This window comes from Nematostella vectensis, chromosome 14 (genome assembly GCF_932526225.1).
Source record: "Nematostella vectensis chromosome 14, jaNemVect1.1, whole genome shotgun sequence".
In the NCBI taxonomy this organism is placed as follows: Eukaryota; Metazoa; Cnidaria; class Anthozoa; order Actiniaria; family Edwardsiidae; genus Nematostella; species Nematostella vectensis.
In genome coordinates this window covers 11,178,667-11,189,781 of record NC_064047.1, presented here as the reverse complement: position 1 = coordinate 11,189,781, position 11,115 = coordinate 11,178,667, and the positions used below count along the sequence as shown (strand labels likewise).

At 44.8% G+C, this 11,115-nt stretch overlaps 1 protein-coding gene across 1 annotated transcript; it reads left to right on the top strand.

Annotated features, from left to right (window-relative positions):
* The first annotated feature begins 542 nt into the window (after nucleotides 1-542).
* Nucleotides 543-9,481, top strand: LOC5513779 (serine/threonine-protein kinase 40). The gene is made up of 7 exons (XM_032383311.2): nucleotides 543-1,309; nucleotides 2,891-2,943; nucleotides 3,225-3,340; nucleotides 3,901-4,045; nucleotides 5,007-5,126; nucleotides 6,990-7,099; nucleotides 7,974-9,481. The coding sequence occupies exons 1-7, from the start codon at nucleotides 689-691 to the stop codon at nucleotides 8,135-8,137; spliced, it is 1,329 nt and encodes a 442-aa protein (XP_032239202.2). The 5' UTR covers nucleotides 543-688; the 3' UTR covers nucleotides 8,138-9,481.
* The last annotated feature ends 1,634 nt before the right edge of the window (nucleotides 9,482-11,115 follow it).

The window sequence follows — 11,115 nt, the reverse complement described above, 5'->3', positions numbered from 1 at the left end:
TAGGGCTACGGTTAACTCCCCCCTTTCTAAAATAAAAACGCACGCGCTTGTCAATAAGCCTTCGTTTTTTGGAGTATTCTGAAGATAAGCATCCAGTTGCAGGAGAAACAGAATATGTTCGGATGAATTCTAATAAAAGCACAAAATTATATAACTAGATAGACAAGCTCTAGAAAACTAGATGGTCTGCGTAGGCGTAGTGTAGACAAGCTATAAATCAACACAAGGTTGAAAAAGTATGTTGAACACCTCTGTGAAACAGAGTAGTTGCTTTGAGGTTTCGAGCGTTAGCCCTTCGTTGAAGCAAAAAAATATATATCTTAAACTTACTTATGGTAGTCTGCTAAGCAGACTACCATAGCTTTGTCTAGCGCGGAGTATGTTCACGTGCTACAGGGGTGTATCTAGGGAAACGCAAAACAAGGAACATTTCAACAAATTTAGAAAGGATGTGGTTCTATCATCAGAAGCCTGACAAATTATGTTCCTACTGCCCTTGCGCTTCCCGGCTGGGCTGTTTACCTCTTTTGACAAACGGCGGGGCCTGGGTTCCAGTTCCTTTTCACGATAACAACAAAATGGCGGATGTTCGTTTCGTGTTGTTCTAGAAGATGACATCGTGTATTTCAAGAATAATGGACGATCGATAACGACTAATCGAATTTACTGAATTAAACTATGTTCTACAATGCGATCTAGCGCATCTGGCTCTGCTGGGGTCAAGCGAAAGGCATCGTGCACTGAAACCGGCGAGAGTTCGGGTTCTGAGTCGAAACGAAAACGAAGCAGTGCTTTGAAGAGAGCTGGTCCTTACTTACTTGGACCACGACTGGGAAATTCACCGGTCAGAAGCATCGTCCAATGTCTAGCGAAGAGAGAAGGGACTGATGATTTTTACTCGATAAAGATCTTGACTTTGGGGGAACCAGGCCAAGAAACACAAGATGACAAGCAAGGAAAGATGTTACTTCACACGGAGTATTCGTTACTTTCCCTTTTGCACGACGAAAAAGGAGTTGTCCACCATCATGGGTTATTCAAGGACGAGTACGTGGAAGATGTGACTTCGGATCAACTCGAAAGTAGAGTTACAGGCAGTATTTCTCAAGCGGGTTCGAGTAGGACACGATTTCGTACTCGTCATCGTTTGTGTTTAGTTTTGGACTGCCTGTGTGCCCATGAGTACAGCGCCGACACTGCGGACTTGATCAACCTCCAACATTACGTGATACGTGAGAAAAGACTCAATGAACGGGAAGCAGTGATTATATTCAATGACATCGTGCGAGTGGTCGAGTGTCTTCACAAGGTAGGCAGATCGGTTCGGCGGATATATCTAGATTTCATTTACTCATTCATTCATTCACTGACCCTTCATATGCATATTGTATGACCGGGGAGCGAAGGGGTTCTCTGTGACCCGTGAAAATACAAAAAAATGGTCAAAGATTTAAGATTACTACTGTTCCTGTGTCCAGTCCCCCCCCGTATGGCATAACGGCATAATCAACACCCCATAGTCCCCCCCTGTATGGCATAACGGCAGAATCAACACCCCATAGTCCCCCCCTGTATGGCATAACGGCAGAACCAACACCCCATAGTCCCCCCCTGTATGGCATAATGGCAGAATCAACATCCCATAGTCCCCCCTGTATGGCATAACGGCATAATCAACACCCCATAGTCCCCCCCTGTATGGCATAACGGCAGAATCAACACCCCATAGTCCCCCCCTGTATGGCATAACGGCAGAACCAACACCCCATAGTCCCCCCCTGTATGGCATAAAGGCAGAATCAACACCCCATAGTCCCCCCCTGTATGGCATAAAGGCAGAATCAACACCCCATAGTCCCCCCCTGCATGGCATAAAGGCAGAATCAACACCCCATAGTCCCCCCCTGTATGGCATAACGGCAGAATCAACACCCCATAGTCCCCCCCTGTATGGCATAACGGCATAATCAACACCCCATAGTCCCCCCCTGTATGGCATAACGGCAGAATCAACACCCCATAGTCCCCCCCTGTATGGCATAACGGCAGAATCAACACCCCATAGTCCCCCCCTGTATGGCATAACAGCATAATCAACACCCCATAGTCCCCCCCTGTATGGCATAATGGCAGAATCAACACCCCATAGTCCCCCCCTGTATGGCATAATCAACACCCCATTTCACTTCTGTCTCATGGTGTTTATCTCATCTAAGATCTCTGCCACAGGGGATGAGACTCTCCGGAAAACTAGACAGTTTGATCATCCTATCTTTTAGGGTATAAAATTTCAACCAATTTCTACTGCATCCCTTAGGGCATGTTGAAGAATTTTTCTGTGTCTCCCATCTTTTAGGTTACAATCAAGGGGTCGACCATAACGTCAAATTTTAATCCTCACACCCTGGGTGTGACAATCAAACCTGACACCTTTTATCCTCAACCTAGATTACCGTAGTTGACTAACAAAAGGAAACAGTGATATTGGACCCTAAAATTTAAAAGACCAAGGGCCCTCCCACTGATATTTTTCACTTCTATAGTAAAGAATAAAGTAAAATAATCAAATTGTTTTGGTTTTGCCTAGGCTTAAATTTAGGGCTTGAGAGCCCTTTTTCCTAAAATAATTTCTTCAAATTTTGCTTCTAAACCACACAAAAGACTGGGCTCCAGCAGTCTTTTTTAAAAATGTACTTATACATTGAGATCATTAGAATGAATACATTGAGATCATTAGAATGAATACATTGAGATCATTAGAATGAATACATTGAGATCGTTAGAATGAATGTCCCCATGCTACCTACAATACCAACATTGCACTTGTTTTGTGGATAGGAGTGATGAGATGATATTGTTGGAAAAGCAATAAGGTTTTTTCTTCTTCTAGAAAAACATTGTTCATCGAGATCTAAAGCTTGGGAATATTGTACTCAATCGAAGGTACAGTAAGCTGTGACATGCTTTGCATAGCAATGTATAGATTTTAATTTAAGTTTAGTTCAGTTTGTTTCATGTTTGCCACTATTTCACCAAAGATATCTTCAACAAGGCCATACTGTAGCTAGAAAATTTTGTTGAAGGGGGCAGGCCTGATGATATATTTTATTTGCTTTTGGGGCAGATGATTTATGTATTTTGTAAATTAATTTCTTTAAAATTTTGCAACCCAAAATGCAATGGTATATGAATTAAAAAGGTGGATATTGATGTTGATTTTCCAGGACAAAGAAAATCACAGTGACAAATTTCTGCCTGGGGAAGCACTTGATACGAGAGGATGACTTGTTAAAAGACCAACGAGGCAGTCCGGCATACATCAGCCCAGATGTACTCAGCGGTAAATATGTTATTTTTGGCTCAAGAAATATATATTACATCAACGCCCTTAGGCACAGTCCAATACAATACTAAATAGATGTCCAGATACAGTACCTAACAACCTTTAGACCGCAAATATCAGATTGATCTTTGCATCATTCTTTTGCTACAGTTGCTCAACAAGTAGAAAGATATTGCAATTAAAGCTGCAATATCACCAATTTACTTCATCTTACTTTAATTCAAATTCCAATGATTTTAACGGAAAACCTGAAAAATATGTGTCTTTTGAAAATTTATTCGAGCATGTGACTGCTGATAATTTAGAGGGGATAGCCTGTTAGTTAGTGCAGAATAGAATATTCTTTTGTCTCTTGTCTCTTGTCAGTTGAGGTTTCTGTCAGCTCTCCAGAAGTAAACTTGTGCAATTGTTGCTTTAGAAAAGAGATTTTTCAGTTCAAGTTCAGAGATATCTGGCCTTCTGTTGATTGTGTTTTTGGTTCATGGACTAACACGCTGACAGACTGTACCACCTGTGTAATAAGTATGAAGTAATGATTAATATTGTTGTTATTTAAGGTGCCCCGTACTCCGGCAAGGCAAGTGACATGTGGGCACTAGGCGTTGTACTTTACACCATGTTGTATGGACAGTTCCCTTTTTATGACAGCGTCCCGCATGAGCTATTCCGGAAAATAAAGAGTGCAGAGTTTGTGATCCCAAGGTATGTCGAATGACACTTATTGCTTTAATAAAAAGTGTAGAGTTTGTGATTCCAAGGTACGTCAAATGACAAACATTGCTATAATGCCAGCCAATACTTGCTTGTATCATTAGTTCAGACTGTTTATGTATGGTAGAGTGATTTTCATTAACCTGTGAAGTATGTACACTTTATTGTGATCTGATTCTATTTTTCTCTTTTGTGTTTCATTGACTATTACCCTTTGACTATCACACTTTGTTACATAGGTTAATGAAAACCACTCATTTTTTTTATGTATGACAGTTAGTCCTCTTGCTTTTTTTACAGTATATACTGTAAATACAGTTATCCTCCAGTGCAGTTTGTGTGTTTTCTTCTGTGTGTCTGTATACTATAGTGGTAGGCCACTGGGTTTTATGCATTGCATTTCCTACGACTGTTACCCTTTTGTCTCATCTCTTAAATTATACTTGTGCTTTATCTCTAGTAACACTGTGGTAGTCAGTGTGTTTCGTGCTTTTTTATTGTGTGGCTGTAAACCCTTACAGTAGTTTTATCATCTGCTGTCGATGATACTTGCTTACTTACGCTATATATTTCAATTGGTAGATTATTTTTTATTGTATTTAGTATGATTGTGAGTTCTTTGTTGTTTGTAGCTCTAGTGTATTTCATGTGTTTGCTTATTTAATAGTGATACACTTATAGTGATAGTCCAGTGTGTTTCATGTGTTGTATTGTGTAGGATTGTATGTTCCTTTGTTTGTTTGTACTGCATCTCTATTATGTTGTACTTGCTTGTACTGTGTATTTCTTGTGTTTTACAGAGACAAACACAACCATTTGGGTATTTTGATTGATTCTAGTGTGTTTTGTGTGTTGCTGTATTTTGTGTTTGGTCAAACTGTACATATATTCTACCTCTAGGTTGTTGTATCGTCATTTGTATAACTCTACTTTGTTTTCTTTCAAAATCCAGTGATAGTCCTGTCTCTGAGAACACCAAGTCTTTGATCCGCTTGCTGCTGATGCTAAATCCCCTGAAGAGGTTGACAGCAAGCAAAGTGCTTGGCTTTTTACAAAACACTATGTCTTCCTGGTATGTTCAAAAACATACTTGATGTTTTTTAAAGCACCTGTAAACAGCCTAAAATCTGTTTAGAAAATAATTAGACCTGTTGGGTCAGACACTGATATTCTGGTTGCTTTCTATGTTGAATGTTGGATGTAATCAAAATTTTGGATGCATTTTCTCACATTTCACCAACATTTCCATTGTCTTGTGGTAAGCCCAGCAATGCCGAGGTATTCACAATTTGCATACTCAGACTTACATACTTTTGACTGTATTGTGGCCTATATAAACAGCTCAACATTACTTGGCCTAACAGCCTTAAGTCAGACTTCCCCAACATTTGGCAATTGCTTGCACCAACTTTAGGCAGCTTTGCTAGCATAGCTACACTGTGTTGACAACAAGCCATATAAAACTACTGTCCAACACTGTCCCTAGTTGTAGCTACTGCAGCACTGGGGTAGGAAGGGCAAATCCTATTCAACCCCCCCCCCCCCTACCACCAGCACTCAGCCCCCTGCCCCCCTACCACCAATACTCAGCCCCCTCCCCCCCTACCACCACCACTCAGTCCCCTCCCCCCTACCACCACCACTCAGTCCCCTCCCCCCCTACCACCACCACTCAGTCCCCTCCCCCTACCACCACCACTCAGTCCCCTCCCCCCTATCACCACCACTCAGTCCCCTCCCCCTACCACCACCACTCAGTCCCCTCCCCCTACCACCACCACTCAGTGCCCTGCCCCCCTACCACCACCACTCAGTCCCCTCCCCCCTACCACCACCACTCAGTCCCCTCCCCCTACCACCACCACTCAGTCCCCCCTACCACCAACACTCAGTCCCCCCTACCACCACCACTCAGCCCCCTGCCCCCCTACCACAACCACTCAGCCCCCTCCCCCCTATCACCATCACTCAGTGCCCTGCCCCCCTACCACCACCACTCAGTCCCCTCCCCCCTATCACCATCACTCAGTCCCCTCCCCCCCCTACCACCACCACTCAGTCCCCCCCCCTACCACCACCACTCAGTCCCCCCTACCACCAACACTCAGTCCCCCCTATCACCACCACTCAGCCCCCTCCCCCCCTACCACCACCACTCAGTCCCCTCCCCCTACCACCACCACTCAGTATCCTCCCCCCACCACCACCACTCATTCCCCTCCCCCCACCACCACTACTCAGTCCCCTCCCCCCTATCACCACCACTCAGTATCCTCCCCCCACCACCACCACTCATTCCCCTCCCCCCACCACCACTACTCAGTCCCCTCACCACCACCACTACTCAGTCCCCTCCCCCCACCACCACCACTCAGTCCCCTCCCCCCACCACCACCACTCAGTATCCTCCCCCCACCACCACCACTCATTCCCCTCCCCCCACCACCACTACTCAGTCCCCTCACCACCACCACTACTCAGTCCCCTCCCCCCACCACCACCACTCAGTCCCCTCCCCCCACCACCACCACTCAGTCCCCTCCCCCCACCACCACCACTCAGTATCCTCCCCCCACCACCACCACTCATTCCCCTCCCCCCACCACCACTACTCAGTCCCCTCCCCCCACCACCACCACTCAGTCCCCTCCCCCCACCACCACCACTCAGTATCCTCCCCCCACCACCACCACTCATTCCCCTCCCCCCACCACCACTACTCAGTCCCCTCACCACCACCACTACTCAGTCCCCTCCCCCCACCACCACTACTCAGTCCCCTCACCACCACCACTACTCAGTCCCACCACCACCACCACTAAAACCAAACTACATAAATTTTCTACTAACAGCCCTGCAATTTGCGCGGGAGGCTTCAGCCCCTGTCTGCATTCAATCACGCATATTTTGAGAGACACTGATCCATCTGTTTTAGGTACTTGACAGCTACCCTAGCTGAGCCTGCACAGATAGTTCCAGATGCTGACGAGGAGAACAACAAAAAACAAATCACAGAAGAAGCAACAAGCCACGAAATTCCAACAGGTTAAAATGAAAACATCTTGAAACATGTGCTTAAAATTGCTGGCTCTGGGGAGTCAGGGTGTGACAGGGTGTGACAGCCTTTGATAGCAAGAGAGGGCCGGGCGGGACTTTTTTGTTTTTTCCACTTTTATGGAATAGTGTGTTGACAAATCAATTGTGTATCATTGGATATTGTAAGGCCGTAGTTCTTTTCCTGTACAGTTCCAAATGCAAATGCATGCAAATGAAGATAAAACAATCGACTTTGCTCATTCAAAGAAGACCAATTACACCGCCATTTTATGCTCCCGCTCAATGGCGGGTAGTGCGAAGAATCCATTTTTATCGGCTAATTCAAGCGAGTAACCAATCAAATATCGTCATTTACGTACCAGACTGATTGTTATTTTGAAGTTTCCTTGCTAATAAACCGTTGGTTGTATTTTTAATGACAGATAGTAACAAAAGGGTTGTCGATCGAAATTTGCATTTGCATTTTGAATTGTACGTACATGAAAAGAACCCCTTTAAACTAAGCCTTACATGTCAACTGTGTGATGTTGAATGGCGTGACGGATCGATTGTGATATTGAATAGTGTGACAAATTAAATATGTGATGGAGAATTATGTGTCAAATCAATTGTGTGATATGGAATAGCGAGACAGCTCGATTGTGTGATATTAAATAGTGTGACAGATCAATTGTGTGATATTAAATAGTGTGACAGATCAATTTTGTTATATTGAATAGCGTGACAGCTCAATTGTGTGATGTTGAATAACGTGACAAATAGGTTTATGATGTTGAATAGCGTGACAACTCGATTGCGTGATATTAAATAGCGTGACGGCTCAATTGTGTGACATTGAGTAACAATGTACTTGTATGTATAGGTTTAGAGACAAGGCTTAGCACTCTCAGCGATGATTTTTTTGCGAAGGAACCCCTCGGCACCGTGACCCGTGACGTCATACCTCAACCACCAATCAGACGCATTTCTCAGGACGCACGACCGCTGACCGCTGCTGAGATCCTGGCTCATCGCCATCTTCTTTAGTAATACGTGATATGTTGCTCTGGTGCGCTTATTCAAAAGCAAATGATTCTGGTAATAAGCACGTGATTCAGTAATATCACGCGTGCCATAACACAAGCACGTGATCTTTAAAAATTCGCACGTGATCCAGTAATATTACGCGTGCTAACACACAAACACGTGATCTTTAAAAATTCGAACTCGATCCAGTAATATTATCACGCGTCCTAACACAGCACAACCACGTGATCCTGTGAGATGCGCACGTGATCAAGTAATATTATCACGTGTGCTAACACACAAGCAATGATCGTGTGAGATGCGCACGTAATCGTAATGCCATGTCTTGGCTGGACACGTGACGCACAAAGACTTAAGGGCCGTCTACACGGGCGAGTTTTACTTGACAAGAAAAAGTTGCTCGTGTAGACGGGAAAAGTTGACAAGTTTTTCCTTGACAAGTTCACTTGTTCAAAAGCTGGCGTGTTTGCTTTTACTTGACAAGTCTTACTTGCCAAGTGCACTAAGTTGATCGTGTAGACGCTCAACAAGTTTATCGTAGAAAGTAGTTCATAGGCCCCCTTTTCTCGTGCTTGTGAACTATCCAAAAAGCTGCCATTGCTGCTGTAGCTGGCATGGTTTGTCTCTTTGTCAGTCTGTCTATTTTGTTATCATTTGTTATTTTTTTTTTTATATCGCCGCTGTCTAAAGGCATTACTAGTTTATCGCACGGAAAACTTGTCCAGTAAAAGTTGCTCATGTGGATAGCACGTCTACACGAACGACTAGAATTGTCAAGAAAAACTTGTCAAGTAAAAATTGCCCGTGTAGACGGCCCTTTATATGTTGTTCATACATGCTCCTACAAGTGACTTTAATAGGCACCCGCGGGAATAAACACTTGACTTTTATATTTTCCATATGTATAGTGGCTACCGTCCTCTAAGATTCTTAGTAGCCAATTCACTTTGCTTGTGCATGTCGCGTTTATTTTACTAGTTTAAACGGATCCCGTTCGCTCGATTTGTAGATTTCCCTTACTTTCTGTCTGTGCCAATGCATCTATAGTCTTCAAAGCTGTAAATATTTTCCCTTCTGCTTGGCTCAAAATTAGCCCTCAGATATTGATTATATTTATATATATTATTGTAAGTATTATCTATAATAAAAAGACCCGTTCTATCTCTTTTCAAACGCGGCGTTCGCGCGATTTCATAGTTGCATTTCCGTAACTTTCTGTCTTTGTGCTGATATATCTATTTCTTGAAAGCAGTTTTTTCCTACTTCTTTCCCTTCAGATATTGAATATTACATATTATTGTAAGTATTATCTATTATAAATAAAATGTGTTTTATCAAGATAAATCTTTTTTTATTAATTTATCTCCTTTTTTCTCCCCTCCACTTCACCAAGCCTCTCCCCTCTTCTTTACTTTCCCAACCCCCTTTCTTTTACCTCACCAAACCCCCTCCATTTCATCCACCATCCACTTCGCCAGCCCCCTTCATTCCCCTACCGTCTCCTTTACCCTTCCCCTCATTTCACCATCTCCCATCCCCTTCACCAACTCACCTCCATTTACCTACATATTCTTATCGTCATCTTACTTCACTGAACCCCCTTCCCCTACTTTACCAACCTCACCTCCCATCACTTTACCGACCCCACCTCCCTTCACTTTACCCACCCCACCTCCCTTCACTTTACCAACCTCACCTCCCTTCACTTTACCAACCTCACCTCCCATCACTTTACCAACCTCACCTCCCATCACTTTACCGACCCCACCTCCCTTCACTTTACCCACCCCACCCCACCTCGCTTCACTTTACCCACCCCACCTCGCTTCACTTTACCAACCTCACCTCCCTTCACTTTACCAACCTCACCTCCCTTCACTTTACCAACCTCACCTCCCATCACTTTACCAACACCACCTCCCATCACTTTACCCACCCCACCCCACCTCGCTTCACTTTACCCACCCCACCTCGCTTTACTTTACCAACCTCACCTCGCTTCACTTTACCCACCCCACCTCGCTTCACTTTACCAACCTCACCTCCTTTCACTTTACCAACCTCACCTCCCTTCACTTTACCCACCCCACCTCGCTTTACTTTACCAACCCCACCTCGCTTCACTTTACCCACCCCACCTCGCTTTACTTTACCAACCTCACCTCGCTTCACTTTACCCACCCCACCTCGCTTCACTTTACCAACCTCACCTCCTTTCACTTTACCAACCTCACCTCGCTTCACTTTACCCACCCCACCTCGCTTTACTTTACCAACCTCACCTCCCTTCACTTTACCCACCCCACCTCGCTTTACTTTACCAACCCCACCTCGCTTCACTTTACCCACCCCACCTCGCTTTACTTTACCAACCTCACCTCCTTTCACTTTACCAACCTCACCTCCCTTCACTTTACCCACCCCACCTCGCTTCACTTTACCCACCCCACCTCGCTTTACTTTACCAACCTCACCTCGCTTCACTTTACCCACCCCACCTCGCTTTACTTTACCAACCTCACCTCCTTTCACTTTACCAACCTCACCTCGCTTCACTTTACCCACCCCACCTCGCTTTACTTTACCAACCTCACCTCCCTTCACTTTACCCACCCCACCTCGCTTTACTTTACCAACCCCACCTCGCTTCACTTTACCCACCCCACCTCGCTTTACTTTACCAACCTCACCTCCTTTCACTTTACCAACCCCACCTCGCTTCACTTTACCCACCCCACCTCGCTTCACTTTACCCACCCCACCTCGCTTCACTTTACCCACCCCACCTCGCTTCACTTTACCAACCCCACCTCGCTTCACTTTACCCACCCCACCTCGCTTCACTTTACCTACCTCACCTCCCTTCACTTTACCAACCCCACCCATCACTTTACCAACCTCACCTCCCTTCACTTTACCATCCCCACCCATCACTTTACCAACCTCACCTCACCTCCCTTCACTTTACCAACACCACC